General features: G+C 41.1%; 2 protein-coding genes across 4 annotated transcripts; one reads left to right on the top strand and one right to left on the bottom strand.

Moving 5' to 3' along the window:
* Positions 1 to 475: 475 nt before the first annotated feature.
* Positions 476 to 17,959, bottom strand: LOC145456169 (nucleolar RNA helicase 2-like). 3 transcript variants are annotated; one of them, XM_080334234.1, is made up of 19 exons: positions 17,756 to 17,955; positions 17,258 to 17,314; positions 16,707 to 16,763; positions 16,434 to 16,490; positions 16,075 to 16,152; positions 15,307 to 15,502; positions 14,577 to 14,596; positions 14,445 to 14,516; positions 13,736 to 13,853; positions 11,865 to 11,931; positions 11,595 to 11,713; positions 11,022 to 11,213; positions 7,861 to 8,021; positions 7,009 to 7,113; positions 5,698 to 5,856; positions 5,055 to 5,169; positions 4,805 to 4,890; positions 3,673 to 3,807; positions 476 to 1,771 (listed from the first exon to the last, which is right to left on the bottom strand). In XM_080334234.1, exons 1-19 carry the CDS (start codon positions 17,825 to 17,827, stop codon positions 1,502 to 1,504), a joined length of 2,136 nt encoding a protein of 711 aa, XP_080190360.1. In that variant the 5' UTR covers positions 17,828 to 17,955; the 3' UTR covers positions 476 to 1,501. The 3 variants fall into 3 exon arrangements, with proteins under 3 accessions (XP_080190360.1, XP_080190361.1, XP_080190362.1); XM_080334235.1 differs by lacking the exon at positions 16,707 to 16,763 and having other exon boundaries at positions 17,756 to 17,958; XM_080334236.1 differs by lacking the exons at positions 16,707 to 16,763; positions 17,258 to 17,314 and having other exon boundaries at positions 17,756 to 17,959.
* A 2,913-nt stretch (positions 17,960 to 20,872) lies between these two features.
* Positions 20,873 to 23,320, top strand: LOC145456207 (uncharacterized). Its single transcript, XM_080334299.1, has 3 exons — positions 20,873 to 20,999; positions 21,351 to 21,593; positions 23,158 to 23,320. The coding sequence occupies exons 1-3, from the start codon at positions 20,942 to 20,944 to the stop codon at positions 23,256 to 23,258; spliced, it is 402 nt and encodes a 133-aa protein (XP_080190425.1). The 5' UTR covers positions 20,873 to 20,941; the 3' UTR covers positions 23,259 to 23,320.
* The last annotated feature ends 320 nt before the right edge of the window (positions 23,321 to 23,640 follow it).

Genomic DNA, 23,640 nt, shown 5'->3' with positions numbered 1-23,640 from the left:
ATATATTGTCATTTGTAAGTTACATGTTAGTGTGACTTAAGCAATCGCTAAATCAATCTATATATTTTAAAGCTCGCTGGTAATAATCTGACGAATATGGTAAATGCCGCTATTCGATCTATTCTAAGAGCCTCGCGCAAGTGTTGGTGACCCCTGGCCTATACCATATATCATGGATTGGCGAAAAATTCTCTCTACTCCAAGCCGCTTCGGCAACCTCCTATCTTTTCAATATAACACAATCTTGCGGCGGTGTATTGATTGGATAAAACTTCCAATAAATGTCGAGTCCAGTCAAAAGCAAGGTCGACCTGCGACTTGGTTACAACCCTGCGCCGAGTCCGTTACGAAATGTTACAAGTCCTCCCCTGACGCCAGTAAAACAGAACAACACATCCAGATCTGTCGCACGCGGACGCGGAAACGCTTTTCCCAACCTAGCTCCCGATTCCCGACCACAAAAAACTCCCCATCGAACCGGCAAAGCGACACTCTCTTCTTCATAAACGACTCGTTAATTGAACTGGGCAGCAATAAGTTACGAATAACTAATAAATAGGGCTGGACACAATCGTCGAGTACTCGAATCTGAATCGAGCGTTAATTGTAACGAGTCGAGCAGTAGGAGATGATTCTTTATAGCACAGAAATTATGCGCTCCTCGCCACTTAGATATTATTAATTCATTACGTAACGCTCAAGTGTCGATATGATCCACTACGGAAGCCTAGAAAACCTCGATTAATCACACCGCAGCGTACAAAACATGCAATGCAAAGCAACGTAAAATCCGTACATCAATAAAATCGACCCATAGCTTTGTCACAAAGCGCAACATTAAATCAACTTACACAGGCTTTCTATTCGCCGACTCTCGTTTGCATTTTCCCAGCGAAAGCCTTGAAACCGAGATTGATCGTACCACAGTGTACGGACAGTCGCTAGGGTTACAGGGAGGACCCCCCGCCAGGATTAAAAGAACGGGCCGAACTGAAAAACGTCAAAAAATCTGTAATCCATAACACTACAGCAGTGTTGTTAAAGTGGTTAATCCGGAAGTCGAGTCAAACTCTGATTTTTTAAGTCACCGCCACATCAGTATAGTTAAACAGCGGGTGATTCGGGAAAACAACTTCTTTTTCAGCTGACAAGATTTCCAGTACAAATTTTAGAATCGGCAGTTTTCTAGTTCGGGAGTCTTACTTATATGATTTGTAAAAAGTGTCTTCCTTGCCAGATTCCAAAATACGGTAACCGTAACATCAGCGGAAATGATGTGAATTCGCGATCGACTCAGCATTGTCAAAAAAATACACCATGTCATCTTCAACAGGAATCGTGTAAAAGGCACATATTTGAGTTTCTCACACCTTCCAAACACTCCAATACTCGACTCGAAGCATATAACTCGATTCACAATCAAACGCTCGGGCATGCGGATTACGCCCGGCCCTAACGACGGCGCAATCAACAAGTGCGAAAGAAAAAGGATCGTTCCCGGTCATCGACCGTTCCACTTTCTTTTGGCCCCGCCTCCTCGAAAACCGCCGCCGCCGCCGCGTCCCCCCCGACCCCGAAAGCCTCCCCGATTCCCGTAAGCTCTCGACCGCAAACCCGACGCGCCTCCACGCCCACCGAAGCCCCCGCTTCTAGCCGGCTGCTCCAAAAGCTTCGGCAAAGTGACGGCCTTCGAGAGCGTCGTCGTCTTGTTGTCGTGCCAGCTTTCCGTGATGAAACTGGTGAGGTCGCTCGAAATGTTGCACACCGCGCCCTGCACAAAAATCGTATCAAATCAGCCCCGGGTGTTCTACTCGGTCAGTGACGGCCAAAGCTGTCAGCGCCACGTTTTTTTTTTCAATTAGGGCACAATGTTCAGAGCACTCAAATCAAAATAGTGTTAAATCCAGGGTCGTAACCACGTCACAAGGCTCCGAGTCGTAAGTCAATCTCACTTTTACAGTTTTGACTCGAGTCAAGTCGAGTCATTTTCAATTCACCACCGAGTCAAGTTCGAGTCCAAGAAAGCGAGCAGAGGGTCGAGTCCAAGTCATGGTATTATGACTCGAGTCCGAGTCCAAGTCATTATGTTGACTGCTCAGTTTCCGGTTAGAGTAGCGTTAAATCGACTTTTTATAACTCCGTTTGGTGACATCGGATGGTTCGCATTTATAACATACTAATTTTCCTCACTTTTAGCAGTATCTGGTCGCATTTTCAAGAACCAGTACCAATAGACGAAATATGACTGGTGCGGTTATTTTACTTTTCTTCGAAATCACAATGTAATGTCGGTCTTATCCGTCTAAGTACCGAGTAATGACTTGGTTCGAGTCACGAGTAATGACTCAATTACCAACAAAAATTATAGTTGCAATACTATCTTCGAAGTTTGCGAAACTGTTAACCTCGATTGCACCTATTCGTATCAGAAACTGAAAGATCTCAAGAGTACAGCCAGATCAATATCGGATTTTTGTGCGGACACGGATACGAAGACACGGAACCCAGCTCAAGTCGCATTTTCAAAACTGTAGAGTAGTGGTTCTTAACCTTGTCTCCAGCGCCCCCCAAGGGACGATTTGGGTTTTGAAGGGGGCGGAAACGCCCAAGGGGCCGGTACGGGGGGGTGCTGAAGAAAAACGGCGTCGCAGTAGATGGTGTAGTAGGGGAATATGACTATATAGTGGAACAAAGAGTTCTATATATCCCTGAGTTCTCATTGCAAACTTACATCCGACAAAATCTGTCAAATCTTGAAATTTTTCGTTTCCGTGGATGCAGTGATTTATATTGTGCGTACTTTTGGATCGCGAATTCCCAGTTTAAACACTCCCGTCACGCTAGCTCGGGTCACTTCACACAAAATGTTTCAAACTATACTTATTGTATCCTGCAGCGCATATCGTGTTGAAATCGAAGAGGTACTGCTGTACCACTTTTCATGATGCGCTTTGTACATTTAAGATGCTTTGAAGCTTTCCGGCCAAAATGATTACCGAAATATAACTGTATTTGAGAGCTACAATGTTAATTCGTCAGAATATTTCTTCATCGTATCATAAAGAATGATACTGTTCAGTTTTGTCACCCACAAGGCCACAATGCGCGTGGATGTTAGTTATATAATATGGTTTACTTTGTTTGGAATATATTCATCTTAAAGCTAAGAGCTGGGTGCAGTACTAAATCTAATGCGAGAACAGATCTCTGTCACATTGTCAGTTGATCTACTTGTAACACAAAGCAATAAAACAAAAACAAATACTATTAACTTCCCCGTATATTGCCCATCGCAGAGGTGAAATCGGGATGTGTAGATCGAGCTCGAACCAGATGGTATGAGCCGGTAGGCCTACCCGACGGTCGTTATTAATAACTACCTTGATTTCATCCCGATTATAGAAGATATATCAGTCCAGTATTATATCATTAGTTGCTCGAGTGGCGCGATTTAAGCGCGAAATATTTCCAATAGTAAAGTTCCAACCCGAAAAGACCTACCGGACTTCGACCACTTCCTCATTGTTTTTTTACTATTCCTTAAAATAGGGGAGCGCCAGACCCGGGAAATCTTTGAAAAGGGGCGCTGGAGGAAAAAAGGTTAAGAACCACTGCTGTAGAGCATCCATCTGAACAGCTCTTGTAAAAATAGTGCAGACAAGTTCCACCTACCGTTTTATCAGCAGTCATCCGCATGTCGCAAACTTTATCTTTCAATTCGGTGCCGAAAGCCTTTTCGATAATACCCCAGAAAAAACCCGTGCCTCGAACCTCGTAGTCGCACTTGAACTCCCATGTCGTGTAACCCTGAATTGACAGAGCACGGAGACCGTTACCGGGGCAGACCTGATCCACTAGCCAATTCTAGTTGTCTGATGAGTGCAAAATGCTAATTGTAACCTAATTTCAGAAACGTTTCTTCGCTTTAATCCTAATCTAATTCGTGGAAAGTTTTTATGCTCTAATTTTAATTTTGGTCAAATTTCTGGTATGCCCGAAAATGCTACAGGAGAACAGCATAGAGCGAAACGAGCCAAGCTTCCTGTACAGACATATGCAATACGCATCCTTTCGAAAACCAACTCTTGATTTGATACACACTAAACTTGATTCAATTTTTAAGTTTTTAGTAATTTCTATAATTCTAATTCTAGTCTAACTTAGAAAAAGAGGCTTCTAATTCTAATCTAATTTGGAGAAGCTGGAAATTTTCTAGTCGTTCAACTTTGTATCAGGGTTGTAATGACTCGTCTATAGAGTCGCAATTTTTCGTCGACCCGAGTCATATTATTAAAATTGGAAAATCACTCGACTCGTTTTGAGAAAGTTTGTGTGTGTTGACTCGACTCAATTCATTGCACAAGACGCGACCAAGTCACACGACTCGAGATATTCTATGAGGCTCTCGTGTATAATAGTTTATGAATCGTCAATTTTGAAACTACCCGCCATAAAGCCTACTATTGCAAATCCAAGATTTTGAACACCAATACCTTCGCTTCCACTGGTTGGAACTGACAATTTGCTGCGCATTGTATTTGTATACAACTCGACAATGTTACGAGGTTGTCAGTAAGATTTCAAGAATATAATTCAACTTCTAATAAGTTCAAAATTTTCTGCCTCTGATAGCTTCGCTTGTGCAAGTTGGAATTAAAGTTTCAAATTTGGTGTGCGGCGTTATTTTTAGCCAGCCTAACAATCTCATCGAATAGCCAGTAAGATATGAAGAAGAGCGAGATTTTTAACAGCCATGCTAGTTACAAGGCTTGCTAGAAGCCACAATTGTAAAAGCGACCTCTACCTTGCGTCCGCAGTGAAGAGCCATTTCCGATATCGCCACTGCTCCAGACATGTACGCCAAAGTAGCTGCCAAAGCCTCCTTGGCACCTGCAGATCAAATCACATAGCGGTGGTCAGTCGCTAAGCATTTCTGTTTTCGATTCACGCACAAGCGATCACACAAGCGCTAAGCATCTCAACGAAGGACGTGCACAGGAAAACGCACAGTAGAAGTTGTCCCGCAGATGGCGCATGTCTGCTTCGAGCCTTACCTCCCGGATATTTTTCGGCAAGCTCGTCGGCGCGATCCAAAAATTTCGAGTACACATCTTTTTTCACCGTGTCCATACACCTCATCACGTCAGCGTACGCCGATTCGAGCATAGCCTAAAAATCGAGACCGCAGGTTAGCGGGTTCAACAAAATTAATCAGCGAGCCGGAATATTTGTTTCAGAAAACGTTTTACATCGCTTGCGCGCAGACATATAATGATTCTAATTGCATATTTAGACCATTAACAGCGAAATGCCGGTGACCACATTATAATTGAATTTTTCAAATGTTTCTATGTTGGAATTGTAATCAAATTTGTGGTATGATTCCATGCTCTAGTTCCAATTCCAATCTACTTTCTGGTTTGCCTGAAAATGCGACAGCATAACTGTATAGCGCGATCAAGCTCGACGTATAGTTGATAGTGGTATCAAGCTTGACGTACAGACATTTGCCAGTCTCATGCTTATGAGAAACGACTTTTGTTTGATAGTAACTGAACTTCATTCAATGTCCCAAGTTTTTCATGAATTCAATAATTCTAATACTAATTCAATTTTGAAATAGCGTTGTAGTTATAATTCTAATACTAATCTAACTTGGAAAAGCTCACACATTACCGCATTTTCCTTTAAACTGACCTGCGGCTTAGGCGGGCTGATTCGCTTGAACCTGATCCCGGCGGTACGTTCGACCCTCACCAGCAGTCCCTCCTCCTTGGGCTGAAAAAAGCAGATGCACGTGCCCTGCCTGCCGGCGCGTCCCGTTCTCCCGGACCGGTGGATGTACGATTCTATGTCCTGCGCGGCAACGCGTACAACTCAATACTATATTCATATCGTAACGAGCCCGAATATTTTCGGCCGACACTCATCAGGGGTAATGGTCAGCAACTAGTAGAGAATTGATGTAATATTGCACATCAGTAATCATACCAGAAGAGACTATTTGGAGGTACAGAACTTCAATATACAATTGAATAGTATACTCGCATTGAAAAAAATTCGATGATTGCGTTAGACACTCGCCACGGGTAATCAATCGTCAGCAACTAGTAGAGAATTCAAAAAAACTTTTGTATATCAGCAATCGTATCACCAAATATGATGTTACCAGCATGAAATATCGAATAACCCTAGCGAAAAGCGAACACACGACCACAAATAAGATACCGCAGAGATGAGAAATTCAAGAGTAGTCATCGTTGGTACCCATATCCAATACACAAGTAGAAATGATGTTCGGAAATATCAAATCAAGTACAAGTAGCGATTTTAAAGTAAGTAAAGTAAGTAATCACGGCAGTATATTCTTTGTAGTAGCGTAAAATGCACGCTTGTACTTTCCCCATTTTCGTACTCTTTTGACATAATGAGTGTTACTGGAATCGTCTAGAACACTTCTTTCAAACTATTTTGACCTCGCGGATCCGCAAAGCTTCAAACATATGTTGCGGGCCGGTGAACCTTCAAAAACCAGAATTAATCTCGACTTTGATTACCAAAAATGATCGCAACTTGACTGTAGTATTGGAAACTTTATTAGATGTTGCATTTTCGATACTAGATATTTATTACCGGTCCTATCAAGTTACTGCAAGGCGAAGCGCACGAAGTCCTGTTAAAGACTGCCACCTCGATTGTGATTATTTGTTGTCCTTTGAAAGAAATGCGACTTTGCTGTTCTCAACAGTCTGTATTATACTACCAATTGTCGCTTAATTGTACTGCTTGTTTAGAAGTCTCCGCAGCTATCACCTACAACTTGTCCGAAACCAGTTCTAGGCTATGTTTAATCAGCTCGATGAGCTTCCTGGAGGTACAGAGTTTCAGTGTACTATTCTATTCAGCAGTCTAGTACAACACTTGCACCATTAAATCAGGCCACCACTCGTACACAACAAAGATTCATTTACAGAACAACACGGGAATATTTTCAATATAACATCTCACCAGCGGCGGGCTGATTTGTATCACCAAATCGACTTCCGGAATATCGAGTCCTCTGGCCGCGACGTTCGTGGCCACGAGGCACTTTACGTTACCCTCTCTGAACGCCTGAAAAGCAAACACCGCGTCTCAACTATCGCGCAGATGCTGTCGATGACAACAGTATTTTCGGCTGACACTCGTCAGGGGTAATCGTCAGCAACTAGTAGAGAATTGGAAAAATACACTGTATATCAACTATCATATCACAAAATATAACGTCACAGGCAGGAAATTTCAAATAAGATCGGGGCAACTTCTAGTGTCGGAACGGTGTTGGTTGGAATATTTTGTCTACGCCACAGACTTCTAGTTCTAAACAAGTATAAGGCTACGCCGGACTACTCTGATCTCCTACGAGCACGCCGAGCACACGCAGCCATCCTCAGACAACCAGAAAATTTTTAGATTTTTCAAATTAGATCAGAATTATAGCTAGTTTTTTTTTCAAATTGGATTAGAATTAGAGTTATTGCAGCGCAGGTTTTTCGAGTTCTTACAAGAATTACAACTACTGAACATGCAAAAACTTGGAAATAGGAACAAGTTCATTTCGTGTGAAATCAGAGTATATTCTAAAAAACACAAGAATGGAGAATGTCCGAATACAGCAAGCTTGGCTCGTTTTGCACAATACAGTTCACCAGTAGCAATCACAGATAAAACCAAAATTATAATTAAAATCAGAACATAGAAGCATTTAACAAACCAAATTATAATTAGATTACCAGCACTTCGCTCAAAATAGAATAGTTTTCCAAGCCTGGGTGCAGCCGATCACCATTTCCCCAACAGTCAAAATCAACAGATACTTACGTTCAGCGTGACTTCCCTTTGCTTCTGCTCGATGTCGCCGTGCAAAACCTGAGTCTCCACGCTGATGTAATCGTTCAACGCTATTTCGTTTGCGTCGCGTTTCGTCTCCGTAAACAGCATGGCCCTGCCAAACCTGCCGCTGTACAGCTGGACCAGGTCACCTGTAAATAACGGCAAGAAGTCTCAATCCAGAGCCCAAACGTCAACGTCAACGAACAACTAGAAATTTCAGATTTTCCAAATAAGATTAGTATTAGACTTATGGCTGCACAATTTTTTCCAAATTAGACTAGCCTATAGTTAGAATATAGCTTTTTTTTCTCCAGCCAACTCAACAATTTTACCGAATAGCTGGTAAAATTTGATGAGAAAATTCATTTTTAAAACGCCCCAACATTAGGGCTCTTCAAAAATGACTTTTTTTCTCAAATCGTACTGGCTACTTGATAAAATTGTTACGTTACCTAATTTAAGCCTACACACAAAATTTGGTTCAATTCCAGCCAGTAATCGCTTTGCTACAGGAGAAGAAAGTTTCTAATTATTATATAAAAATTTGAAAATTTTCTGTTCACCCCATGAAAGTGTTAGGCTGTCTATAGAAACGATGCTCACCAAATTTGGTTCAATTCCAACGAGTGGAAGCGGAGTTATTGCCGTAGAAAAATTTGGATTTGAATAAAATAGTATTTACGGGGACCCGATTCTTTGTTTATTTATTATAATTGTGCTCACCGTAAATACTATTTTATTCAAATTCAAATTTCTGGACGGCAATAACCGAGCTTCCACTGGGTGGAATTGAAACAAATTTGGTGAGGATCGTTTCTGTAGACAGCCTAACACTTTCATGGGGTGAACAGAAAATTTTCAAATTTTTCATTATATATTTCTATATATTAAATAGAAACTTTCTTCTCCTGTAGCAAAGCAGTTACTGGCTGGAATTGAACCAAATTTTATGTGTAGGTTTAAATTAGGTAACCTAACAATTTTATCAAGTAGCCAAAGTACGATTTGAGAAAAAAAGTCATTTTTGAAGAGCCCTACCCAACATACACAAATCAAGTTGGGTGTCATCGATGGTATGACAAGGCAGTCGACCCTGATACAATCGACTGGATATATCTGCCTCCAGAGCTAATTGTTCCCAACAGGGGCGAAAACGTTAGAACGTCCAGCGAGTTTATGAGACATATTCAATTAACACGGCCAAAAAATGCACGTGGAGACAGCTTATTCTGCATTTGACGCAAAAGTTGACTAAAAATGGCCAACACAGCGGAAAGTGGTCACGAACACCCCGGTTTAGGAAAAATGACCTTTTTTTAGTCATATACCAGCCACCAGAGTTAGTCCGAGAAATTTGCCACTTATCTATCCTCTTTTTCGGAGCCGTAAATATGGGGCGCCAATTTGTGACGGGCTTGATAACGGGGACGGCGAGTCGAAAAAGATTGGGACCACCTGGCAGGGTTCTAATGACTCGAGTCACGATTTTCAGATGACTCGACTCGAGTCATTTTCTCAATATACGGAAATGACTCGACTCGAGTCAATCTGTGTATTGACTCGACTTGGACTCGAGTCATTGCGCATGACTCGAAGCAAGTCATTGACTCGAGATTCAGACGGCCAAGACCGACATTTCATTGCAATTTCGAAGCCAACACACTATTGGGATTTCGTTTGTTGGGACTGGTGCTTGAAAATGCGACCAAAAACTGCTAAAAGTGAGGAAAATTGATATATTATAAATGCGAACCATTCAATATCACCAAACAGAGTTAAAAAAGTGGGTTTAGGAAGACTTTAACTGGAAACTGAGCAGTCAACACAATGACTTGGACTCCGACTCGAGTCATAATACCATGACTCGGACTCGATCCTCTGTTCGCTGACTTGGACTCGGACTTGACTCGGTGGGAATTGAAAATGACTCGACTTGACTCGAGTCAAAAATATAAAAGTGAGATTGACTTGTGACTCGGAGCCTTGTGACTTGGTTACAACCCTGCCACCTGGTCTAGTTTCAACGAAAGTCCAACAAGATTGTAAAAAAAACGACAAATCAACAATGGCTTCGAAAAAAATCTGTTTCCAGACATGTATCACTCCCGTCAGACGTCAAATCACAACCGCGATCGGACCACAAAACGACAAGCGTGAATCAATTTACCAAAGATAAATTCTCGTCGGGCGTACGCAGAGACGCGAGACGTACTCAACACTTTGGCTCGGAGGTTACCAATGAATTAGACACTCAGTAAATTTGGCATTAAAAATGTAATGACCATAGTTATCATGAAAGCAATGCATTAATATTGCGTTAATAAACTCTAAAATACATGTTTCAGTGCATATAAGAGCGACTTGTGATATTCAGGATTTAGTGAATTCTGCATTAGATATATAACAACTAGGGCAAGTTCATGCATCTTATTTTACAGCTTCCTGAATACTAGTTATGCAGTATGGTGTTTTAGCTGATTGGAGGAATCTTATATTGCCACTTTTGCAACAATTCTCCACTTTTTCATGCAACTTTTTGAAACTTTCTTCGATTTTTCATGCAACCAACTTTTTACTGCAAATATTTGGTGCTATATGTAAATAGATCGCCGGATTATTTCACTGTCGTTCGAATTTGAGGCCCTTTCTGATTTGGCGTACATTCAGGCTAGACCGCCAAAAATTTTCACTGCGTCAATTTCTTTGTGCTATTGATTTTGTGCAAGTCGCCAACACTGAGTTTTGCGATAGTGCCTTGGATACGGAACGGTTCGAGTACCTCACTCAAACCCTAAAAATTTAAAGGAACTTGTCCATAAATGCAACTTTTTAGTGCTGCTATCGTGAAAAAGAAAGTGCAACTTTCCAAGGATTTGACCGCAACAAAAACTTGCCTAGTTTTCAGTGTCATTATTGTGCAAGCAATGATATTGTATAAATTACTTCAAAAATGGAATATTTCACTGAAAATGAGCGCAAATTGGGGTATAAGGCTCTTCGTGAATTTATGATACATGTATGTATGTATACTATTCCGGTTAGGTTAGCATTACGGCAAGCGTGGGTTACGATTACGGCCTGCCAAGTGCCTTATTCACTGGTAAACAGTTCAGCGCATGCCAGCGCGATTTCTTTCGCACCAAACTTACCGATAACCTTGGCCCTTTCCGTGTAGTGGCACTTTATCGCCAAATGCTGCACGGTGGTCGCCGTCCTCACGATGTCGGTGCCGATGAGATCGATTTTGGCCAGCTTGTCTTTCTTCATGTACTTGTTGGCAGTGCTGCTGACCCACGGCGGGCAAGTAGCAGAGAAAAGGAGAGTCTGAGGCTGCTCCCGATCTGAAAAAGGATAAATTTTCATACAATCGAGAATGACTCGACTTGTACTGTGTACTCGAGTCATCAGACATATTATTCTATACGCGTTATTCAAGGATCGATGCTTGAAAAATAGGCCCATGAAACTGTCTTCTATCTGTTGGAATATACATGTTCAGAGAAAATTGAGTATATTATGAATCCGAGACCTGCGACATAACTCAAGAATTACACGGAAGACATTTTTCTTTTTCATATTTTATAGGCGCTAGTCCCCTCAAACAGTTGCAAAATAAAATTAACCCGTGAACTGTACAGATCGCGAATTATGCAATGGAAGATGACATTAAGGTACACTTGGCGTCCCCGCCCAATTCCCTTTCCAACCAGAACAGTGCCAACCTGCAGTGTAAGCGTACTGCAAAATCTCCTCGACCTGCGGAGCGAAGCCCATGTCCAGCATTTGATCCACTTCGTCCAGCACCACATGGTCGATTTCGGACAGCACCAAGTTCTTTTTTCTATAAATCAAAAGTATCCGATCGATGTGCTGAACTTGCATACACAATTAAATAGTGTATTCATCAGTTCGTCGGCAACTAGTAGAGATTTGGAAAGAACTGGCAAGACTCGTCGATACGCTGCCACTCAACAAAAGAGCTGAAACGTTACCTGATATGGTCCATGATTCTGCCAGGCGTCCCGACAATGATATCAAGGCCGCTCCTCATCGCTTTCTCTAAGAATCCGAGAGATTTAAAAATGAGATACAAAACGAGCAAGAAATGTAGCAATAAGCCGGCACACAACACGTCATGAAATTGTGTGGCCAAGTGAGACCAGACTCAAGGAACTAGCTGGTGGCAGACTAACTAGAACAAAATTTTAGTAATGTTATTCTAATTTAATTTGTTTAATGCTTCTTTGCGCATAATACAAATCCTAATCCAACTTGTGAAATGCTTCTATGCCCTAATTTCTGGTTTTCCTGTAAACGCTACAGGAGAAATGTATAGTGCGAAACAGGCGCGTAGCCAGCCGAAAAATAAGGGAGGGGTTTGAAATAAAAGAGGGGGGTTCGATTTTTTTTGAATTTAGTAACGTAGCATCGATTCATTAGGGTTAAGTACATGCAATGCGTAAATAACGATTATACAACATCCCCGTGTTCGCGATTATGGGCGTATGATAAGCTTGTCGACGAGTCCGGAAGTGCCGTTAATTAGTGACTCCCTGATCTGTCGTGAACAATGAAATACGCACGCGTCGAACATTTGAATACGCGCGCGCTTATCAACGCGACGAACAATTAAATTCGCGCGCGTCCAACAATTAAATGCGCCCGCTCATCAATGCGTCTTGCGTCTTACGTAGCATCGAGATTTGCGCAAGTAAAAATGTGCGAGTCTTTATCCGTGCTATAATGACGCCGATTTCAGGTGGTTCAAACCTTACCTCTTTTATAACTCAAGCCTACAGGACTATAACTGAAGACTAGTGGAAATCAATTACGCATGTGCGCACGCGTCGAACATGATTGCGGACATTTGATGTCATTCGGTTACGAGATGTCACTCTTTAATCACAATCGCTAATCAGCATATACTTAATAGCATTTTATCCAAGCCATCGAGAAATAGGAGCCAAAGCATGGTATGCCCAAGAAGCGGTAGTTAGGCTAGCGATATCTTTAGTACTAGGTCTATTGCAGATACGATTGTGTAGGCCAGCGAAGATATCGTGCACTCCAAGCCAATGCAGATGTGATTGTGAAGGCCAGTGACGATATCGTGCGCACAGGGCCTATTGCAGATGTGATTATTCAAGCCAGCGGAATTAGGCTTGTTGGAGACGCGGTAAATCAGGCTAGTAATGATTGCCGAATGCGCGACAATGAATGACCTGATTTCGCAATCATCTCAGCGGGAGATCTTGTCGTGTTACATTGTGCAGTGCAATGCGCACGGATGGCTAATTAGCAACACGCCTTTCGTTAATTGGCCGTGCGCAATACTGATAATACGACTTATTGAATTGCAACGAGTATTAGCGTCAGAGCGGTCATTTAAATAGGGTTTCGCGTTAAAGGAGGGGGTTTTGCGTTAAAGGAGGGGGTTTTGCGTTTCTAAAGGAGTGGGTTTCGACCCCTGAAACCCCCCCTCTGGCTACGCGCCTGGTGCGAAATTAGTCCAGCATATCGTACAGACATTTTCCATTCTTGTTCTTGTGACTCTCAAGAGAATGAAGTCCAAGTTTTCACAAATTCCGTAATTGTAATTTCAATCAAATTTTGGAGAAACTACACAGGAAATAAAACTGCAACCATACTTCTAATTCTAGTCTAATTTGGAAGTAGCTTTATTCTAGTTCTAATCTAAATTGGAAAAGCTGGCAATTTTCTAGTTGTCTAAAAGTCTTGAGTGGGACTACATTCACATTATCTGATCCGCAAGCATCCTTACTAAATAATTGCAGCACAAAATCGATATATCGATAATAGTATTATTAGATTTATCATTATACAGCCAAAGTACATCCCACACCTTGAGAATAGTACGGCGTTCCGCCATAAACGCATGTGCAGCTGAGGTTTTGCGCGATCGACGTAAAGTCTTTGTGAACTTGGACGGCCAGTTCCCGCGTCGGAGTCATCACAATAACCTGGAGAACAATTTTGGAGTCATTTCAAAATCGATGAAAAAAATATTTCAAATTATACTTTCAACCCCGTGAAATCGTCGAATCTGACAGAATTGCAACTAGTAGAAACGAAGTTATTTCAAGACTTTTTCATCAATAATTCTCATATTATGAATTTTGTGAATACAAAATTTCCAACTGCAATAACTGCGCTACTACCAGTTGGCAATGAGCAAAAATTCTTAAGCATGGTTCTTTTTGACAACTTGACAATTTCATGGGGTTGACACTAAAATTTCAAATCATTTCATTGAATACCGGTATCATTAAATAGTGAACAAGTCTAGTGAATATGAATCACATCATACATAACTAACAACAGCGTATTCCAAGCATGCACCAGAATGGGAATTTAGGGGTCACATTCGCAGCAGTGACGTAATTTCATGCTCTGCAATATACCCTATTAAATTATTCCTGCAATGATTAAAATCCGTAAATACAGAGTCAATGCTATAACCGAGGTTTCTGCCACGGTCATGAAATTAAGTTCATGCTATCAAGCACTACGAGTAAAAAATAAATGAAGCACAAAAAAGTTGAAGATGATACCTTCGGATAGCGCCCGTATCTCGTCAAGTTTTTTGCCCTCAATTTCTCGACCAGGGGAATTGCGAAAGCGAGCTGAAAAGATGTAGCTGACGTTAGATGATGACTCGGGGACTAAAATCTCGCAATACTCACAGTCTTGCCAGTGCCGGTTCCTGAAGACAACAGAAAACAAGTTCAGGATTTCATTTATCATTGGATATTCTAGATCAATATTTCGTCAACCTTTTCCCCCTACTACTAGTCAATTGCATATTCACAAATAAGAAACAAACAGAGTATGAATGACTCGAGTCATGACTCGACTCGAGTCCGACTCGAGTCACGATTTTCTGATGACTTGACTTGACTCAGTCATTTTCTAAAAATACGAAAATGACTCGACTCGAGTCAATCTGTGTATTGACTCGACTTGGACTTGAGTCATTGCGCATTACTCGAGACACAGAAGGTCAAGACCGACATTTCATTGTAATTTCAAAGAATACTGAATGAACCACCCTATTGGGTTTTCGTCTATTGGCACTAGTACTTGAAAATGCGACCAGAAACTGCTAAAAGTGAGGAAAATTAGTATATTATAGATGCGAACCATTCAATATCACCAAACGAGTTATAAAAAGTGAGTTTACCAAGATTTCAACTGAAAACTGAGCATTGACTTGTACTCGAGTCATAATACCATGACTCGGACTCGACCAACTGCTCGATGACTTGGACTCGGACTTGACTTGGTGGTGAGTTAAAAATGACTCGACTCGAGTCAAAATTATAAAAGTGAGATTGACTTGTGACTCAGAGCCTTGCGACTTGGTTACAACCCTGGTTTGAAGCGACGCAGCCCTAGAAGCCAGAACACACTCACTTGCTTGGACGACAGCATCCGATCCATTGAAGACTGCGTCAAATGTTTTGTATTGAACCGGGAACAAGTAGTTGATACCCTTCATTTTCAACTGTTTTATCGTGCTTTCCGAAATTGGGAAATTAGAGAAATCACCATCCACTTCTGGGCCTGTTTTGACCTCTTCGTCCGACGCAGGAGGAGTCTCGACATAATCCTAGCAAAGAGATTCAGATTCAGACAACATTCAGAGTAGTGACAAAAGAATAAGATAGCCTATGATACGTATCAGCCCGGAGGGGGGGGGGACAGTCGGTCAACATTATCAACCCCCCCCCCCCCCCTCCGGTTGAATTTGGTTGACGAAACTATCTATATTCATTCATATCTCAAATTATTCCCCAGTGCCTTGAAAGAAAGCTATTTCAATATACAGTAGATTACAATAAACTAGGACATCCGTTAACCTGGACCAAACAATTCCTATTCATTCATACACAATGTTTTCAATGGTCCGTGAACATATGACATAATCACATGCAACACTTACGCATGCGATAATTAGGCTTGTGATACTTCAGGATATGGGTTACATTCAAGTTCGGTTGGTTTTACAATTTGGGTTAAGTTAGGATTAGAGTTAAGATGTACAAGAGTTAATCTTGGGGTTAGGGTAGGGGTCAGTTTTTGGGTGGTGTGGTCACATACTGAAGTATCGCATGATCAGCTGCTGTTGTCCATTATGTCGCATACAGAATTCAATTATCTCCCACCCAAAACCGAGCTCACTTGAATAAGTAATTCTGGCTTTGCTATCAATTTTTTCTTCTTTTTGGGCGGTGATTGGTCGACATCTTCATTTTTTACCTGCAACAAAAGCCACCGTACTGCATTGAAAATAGCTACAAGCAATTGACACAATTTAACCAGTATCAGTGTCTCACTATCAATGCGTAATGCACATCTATATATACTGAAAAGGCCTTGAGGGTACAATGCTCGACCGCTAGTGCTCAAGGTTATAAAACCCGCGCAAGTCATTAGAGTATCGAGTCACAGCTTTTAAAAAAACTTTGAATAGATTACTGTTACCGAATCTGAATCCATCAACTTTATTGTACAAGTAAATCCAGCAGCAGAAATCATACCTCTTTGGGTTCTTTTTTTATTTTCTTCTTTTTGATTTTAGTTTCCACCTCCCCATTCTGAAATACAAGAATACAACGACCAATTAAATTCAATCGGGTATCACAATTTTGATTGATGCCAGAAGTGACGATAACACTACTATGGCTATATTTTCTACAAAAATTTTATTCGACGGTGTGCTGAATGGAAGACACCAAAATCTTAGATACGAATGAACGGCCCGCCATTATTGACAAATTACGAAACTAGGAAAATTAGCGACAACCACATACCTCTTTGGGTTTTTTTTTTATTTTCTTCTTTTTGATTTCAATTTCCGTCTCGCCATTCTGAAATTCAAAAACACAATGACCTATACAATCCAATCAGGTATCGCGAATTTAATTGAGTCCGGGGTGACATGCAAAGTAGCAGTACTCTATTGTCTAATCTACTGACTCGTAGTATGCCGGGTACGTTCAGTGCAATATATTTGGTTGCTTCTGAAAACGAGGAAAGAGAATTCTTACGGACTAGCGTCAAACGCATCGATGAAAACCCGTCCGACAATGACATATCTTGAGTTTGGCTGGTCACAGACCATTACAGATCGTTTTTGTGAAGAGTAAATTCCGACATCAAAGTAACCGCTCATAGTCCAGGTTGGAATCCAGGTACGTTTAGCATTATATAATTGGTGTGTCAAGATGGTTTTTAGCGTCACATCTGTGTGTAGTCAGTAGAATCTTTGGTTTGCACGAGACACCTATTCCATATTGGCTCATAGTCAAGTGTAATTGCAATATTACCTCTATTTCTCAGCCTATAAGCGACAAACTCGTACCTCTTTGGTTTCTTTTTTTACTTTCTCTTTTTTGACTTTTGTTTCAGTGTCCCCATTCTGAAATTCGAGAATAAAATGACGGTCGCTGGGTATACAACTCCCCAGGTAAGTATAGCCAAAATAAGGAGGACAGGCAGTATATGTCAGTTCATTAATAAATGCTATCATTTAAAAACACCCCAATACTGCGATACAAAGAAAGATTGAAGCAGACTTAATGCATCAATCAGTTTATTAATAATTTTATGATTTCAAAACACCACAGGAATAAAATCAGATTGGGCATCTGACGTGTATAACTGTATAGCGTAGCCAAATCTTTTTGTGGGTCAATCAAAGCAAAGTGGAGGAGATTGGAACCGCCGTGAACAATCATTTTCTCAGATCAAACCGCCACAATATTGCGACATAACCATATGACAGGAGGGTGTCGTAGCGGCTTTGGAGTACGCAGGTCTTTGCATCTTATATAAGCGCGATAATTCAAGATCTACCTACCAGTTTGCTCTTTTTTGGTTTCTTGACTTTCGCAGGAGAGCTGGGCATCCCGTTCTCGAATATTTCTACCATTTTTTCGTCCAAATCGGTGGCTGACACAAAAACTGAACCAAATCCCAAGTTCGCAAAGACGGTATTCAACACACGTGGCGGCAACCAAATACGCGTTCGTAGGATTTCAACATTTGGTGATGCGTTAATCGACGTCACGCTGCGTAGGCGGGGCCAAGTGTCAAGTGACCGAGCGGAAAATTTGTGAACCATCGACCCACAGAAAACTGTTTAATTTCATTAGCTCAGTTTATTATTATTCAATTCAATTTACTATTAACAATTTCATCATTTCAATACACCACAAGACTGCGTGTCAAAACGACTTGGAGTAGTTTTTGAAATCAGACACCCACCTGGACCCAGGCGATGTAAAAATGAGACATGCGCATGCGCATGCACACTGCACATTGCACATACGCACACTGAATGAAAATTAATAGCAGATAGCATAAAAAGACAAGCAGCAAAATGAGGTACCATGTGACGGAAGGCGAAGTGTATATATAAATCGTGCTCCAGTAATCTCTATTGTAATTTGAATGCGGTGCGGGCTGAACAACGAACTGAACATGCCCGTCGACTGTCGGAATCAGGTGATCAAACTACGCACTGCCGAGATTTTTAGATGCCATAAAGGTTATATATCTAATCGTAATAATCATAGATAACTCACTTACTGTGATCTAATATATCAATCAAGTCGAAATAAGCATGCAATTTATACTAATTGAATACTACTCCATCCTCAAGATCGCCCGACCACGACCTGGCCTATTAATCTCGACTTCCGTGACATGCCACGTCATTTTTGTCGCTTTCTATTTTATATTATCTTCTTTTACTTTTCATTCAGTGTGCACTGTGCATGTCTCCTCTTTACGTCGCCTAGGCCAAGGCGGGTGTCTGATTTAAAAGACTACTCGAAGTCGTTTCGATACCTTCCTGTCATTTCGCACTTCTACTACAGCTCATTGGTTGGGCAATGGTCAATTGGTCATGTTCATTGTACCTGTTGCTCAGGTCGACTGTGGAACCCGATTTCGACAGCGATCCGATATTAGCCGAACTTGTCGAGCGAGATAGTGTAATGGTTATGCGTCCGGCTTCCCGAGCGGTAGGTCGTGGGTTCGATCCCCGGCCGGGTCATACCAAAGACTCGAAAAATGGTATCCGCAGCTATCCTGCTAGGCGCTCAGCAATCACGGATAGCATGGAGGAGAAAAAAAAACCTCATGGGGCCGTATCGCAACTCCGTCGCCAAAGCATCTCGATGGTGCAGGCGAGAAAGAATATCATATCTATATCTCTCTCTTGTCCTGTGGCCTAGCTAGGTATAGCTACAAACTGGTGGATTGGAAGCGCTGCGTGAAAAACGTGGCGTTGTGGACCGTAGTTTGGAAAATCCGCAAATTGATAGAGCTATTTGCTTACGAAGAACAAAGTGGATCTGGAAGCTCTCGCGTCATCACCAATCACCATCAACTCGCGCAGTAGTTGTTCAATTGTTCATGTTATACAGCAATGAGTTTCCAATCAATCAATCAATCAACGAAAACAATAATTAGCTAGTGAGGTGTATTTGAGCAAAATCCGGAACGCACATAGGGGGTGTATATCGTGGGTGATTGGGTTTTAAGTGCTGTATGCACCAGGCAGTACGATGGGTTTGGAAAGCGCGTTGCAATGCATGATTCTATTGCTCGATTGTGAAATTTCGAAAGAGTTGTGGCTCTTGGCATAACGCGTATCGTGCAGTCACATTTCACTTGATATCGTCTCCATTTTTTCTCCTTTCATCTTCAATTGTATAAACCATCACCGAAAATACATGGATTAGCCTGCATAACTGACATCGTCAAATTATACACGGTATCCAGTCGACTGTAGCGTTCTCGCATCGCAGCTTTCGCAAGCAATCCAAAGATTACTCGACATGTCCCGCCGTCACGCGTCCTGCGCAAACACATGGCTTGGCTGTAATGGAATTACGATTTTTGATATTCTATTTTCTTTCCAATTCTCTACTAGTTGCCGACGATTACCTCTGACAGTGACGAGTGTCAGACGAGAATATTCGGGTTCATTTCAATTTCATTATATCATTTTCAATTGTATTGGAAATGTGATGTGTGCGTGGTTTCGGTTTCATTATTGGAGAGAGTAGAATTTTGGTATGCGTAAATAAACTTCACGGCAATACAGACTTCGATGTCAAGTTGCAGAACACGTAAGGAATCTGTCATTTGTTGAGTCGTAACGTTTTTGCATGGTCTTGATTTTATCAATGTATATCCCTCGTAGTGCATGATTTACGCGATTGTTTAACCATAAATTTCAAAGCCAGCCTATTTTTGTCGATCTAGTGTTATTTAGTTGCCAAATGTAATGCAGATTGCGCAAGGCGACAACGTATTTCATCTACTACCGATGTATAATTGTACATTAGCCTACATAGTGCAATATCGCTAAATGTGCAGCTCGATGTAAATATAGTTTACATTTGGTGATGATGTCGACTCGAGGTCCTGTGAAAACGGACCGCTAGACCATGACAGAGATAGATAGACAAACCTAGCAATGTTTATAACGGGACACTATCGAACTTTAATATTTCCGTCTTATTCATAAGTGAGATAGGCTACCTAACAACTGGCTTATGAGCAATCCTTGTATCAATGAAATCACTGTTTGACGTGACAGCAGTACTATACGGTATACTGACTTAAACCACGCAGTGTAGACCTATTTACGAATGAATTCTACGATACGCCGTTTCGCTCTAATTGAACACTATGCGCGATAATTCATCAAGGTTAGATAATCAGGTATCAGCAGGAGTCGGTTACTGGCATCAAATGTCGAAAAGACATGTGCTACAGAGCTGTAGGCTTCGTATTATAAATTGTAGTACGCCAACTGCATGCAATGTACTACAAGTACAGTCGAGGGAATGACATCATGTGTTTTGGCTATATAATCGCATCAAAATTGAGCGCTGGTAATATTGTTGATATGGACATGACAATGTGCATGAGATTATGACAATGTATATTTTTCTGTCAGAAATCACTTTTACCGTAAAGCGACTAGTCAACGTGTAACAGTGATGCAAGAGATATAAACTACAAAACGATGTTGCAAAGGATACTTATTCTGGTAGTAATAACGACCTTAACATTTCCTCCATTCGGTAAGTTATCTGTTGGTTTCTGTTCTGTCGAATAAACGTTAAAGTCATGACCGATTAGCTTCCTATGATGATCGTGTGCTTATGTTAATACTGTTACTAATGTTACTATTCAATTGTATATTGAAGTTGTGTACCTCCAAGAAGCTGTTCTGTGGTACGCTAGCAGATAGCACCGAGTATATTCGATCTGCAATCTAAACTGTAAAGGGAAACTGACCCTGCAGCAGAGAAAATGTGGATCACATTACCCCAGGGCCATCCACGTACCGTTATACAAGATTTTTCCAGTGATATTTTCACCATACTCCACCAAACTCTTGATTGCCGACAATATCCTCTGTCTCATTTCAGGATCCACAATCCTTTGTTATCAATGCGAGGGGGAGCCGTGTTACGGCGAAAATCTTTCCGCCAATTTCCTGACATTATGTCCGGAACTGCCCTTGGATGCGGACCCCCGATTAAAGATGCATTGCCGGAGAATCGACCAGACAATCAATAAGGAAGTTAAGACTGTCAAGCGAGACTGCGAAATGGCAATTACAACGGGTAACGTGTTCGGCAGATCCAGATACGAATATTTTTGTGTTGCAGGTATTTTATTCACGAATTCATTCATTTGTGCATTAGTTATATTTCCGCGATACCATAAAATTGCGTGACAGCCCAAATCTGGGAATTTTTATCGAACGGACTTTCGAAGTTGGTTATAGTATCATCCTCACAGTACAACATAACAACCGTTGAGATTTTGTCATATACGAGATTGAACAAAACATTCGAGTTAATGAAGCACCATTTCGCTGATACGTATTTTGAAAAGCGATGAGAGATGTGGTGCCAGTTTTTGGCACGAACACTGTGTGACTATAGCCTGGTGCGTGGCGTGATTACTCACAGCATTCTTCTCTGGATTGAATGAAGAGCTTTATAATAGGATATTGTTATAATCTCGTTTTTCATTCTATAGACTACCAATCGCCCGTGATGTTAACAGGTGACAACGGCGCGAACAAAAGCTTTACAAATATCCATTTCAATGACCCAGAATTCCGTGAAAATCAATAGTATCGACAGTGTGAGGATTGATAATCTTGCCCTCACCTATTTTCGAATTTATTCCGTATGCGGTGATTTCGGACTGTGTTTTATGTGATTTTTATTATGATCCTCCCGTATCAATCTATATTAATTCGATCAGTAATCGCCTATTGAGATGGTGTCAGCTTTGGAACTGAAATATAAGTAGAATTAGCGTCGTAAACTCCCGCTCAAATACTGGTGGAAGAAGCGATTTCTAAGATATGTCTAACAAAAGCAGAGGTGGTCATTGGTCAACGTACAAGTAACGCCGTAAATTTCTATTCCAGTCGAAGTAGAAATCACGATTTACAAGTGTGTCAAAAAATAAGTATTCTAGGCATACCGTTTTGCCTGCAAAACTGAAAACTGTCAGGTGGCAGGAGAAGTAATGTAAAATCATAACCACTAGATGACAAGAGGGAGTAGTGCGAATAGGAAAAAGTATTACCTCTTGTCACAAGTATACTTGAAGCGGAAGTAAATTACGAAGGCAATAAAGGTATTCAGGTAGGGTTGCATTTAAAACAAAAATCAATTTAAAACAAACACTTTCAAAACATGTTTTTTTTTGGTTATTTTTTTGCCATGACGTCGCGAGTTGGTAATTGTGACTTCACATCGGATTGACAATTGAAATTATAGGGTAGTTATGGCTCTTTCGACGGAAAGGGCTCCCGACCACTGTCATTAACAGATAAAAATTTCTTTAACCAGGACTATTTCGTTATGCAGCATTTTTACGGTCAGATCACCCAGTCCATACCATTGCTATCTATGTCTACTTGCTATGACTGTCGAAACAACGACGATTGTGAGGGTTCCAGCCACTTCATATCGTATACATCGACTATGTTTGATGCGATTCGTCCGTATAGGCTCATTACATTATCTTCATTATTTTCCATTTTTTAAAGGCATTTGTTCAAAACACGGCTTAAACAAAGTGTTTTAAAACACCGTTTGTTACATATGAATGGATGTAGAATGAAAACAGCCGCTTGATTAAGTAGTGAAGTGGTGCAAGCACAGGCAAAATCTACTTGATCACATTACAACTAATTGCGTTTACGTTCAGATGGCTGCAACTCAGGAAAGTCGATATTTGGAAATCCATGGTTCAAAGTAATCACGTCGATAATTTTCTCATTTCTACACATGCATCACACACTCCGATGAGTGCTGCATACAGTATACTATACACTGTATATGATTACATTTATGCAACTATATCAACACTCGACATGGCTCTATTTTTGTAAGTTTTATCTTGTAATGCGAAAGGGACAGGGCCCGCGCATAGGATATAGTTAGAAATTTGTGAGACGAATGTTATCAATCACCAGCTGCTATGATTATTTGTAGTGACGAAATATACATGTTACAAAGTCTTTAATTTACTGTTATCTGTACATCGAGACTCTTTAATTATCACCAGCACTGCCTCTTACATGTGAGAACGGGGTCCGGGTTTAGGCTTTGTGTGTGCGTTAAGGACGGGAAAAATGAATCAATCATTCGTAACCCAATCGAACCATTTTTTATGTCGGCAAATCGAATA

This window comes from Botryllus schlosseri, chromosome 14, assembly GCF_051294905.1.
Source record: "Botryllus schlosseri isolate E-star chromosome 14, Bs_hap1, whole genome shotgun sequence".
Taxonomy (NCBI): Eukaryota; Metazoa; Chordata; class Ascidiacea; order Stolidobranchia; family Styelidae; genus Botryllus; species Botryllus schlosseri.
The sequence above is the reverse complement of the archived record's forward strand: the minus strand, read 5'-3'. Positions and strand labels throughout refer to the sequence as shown.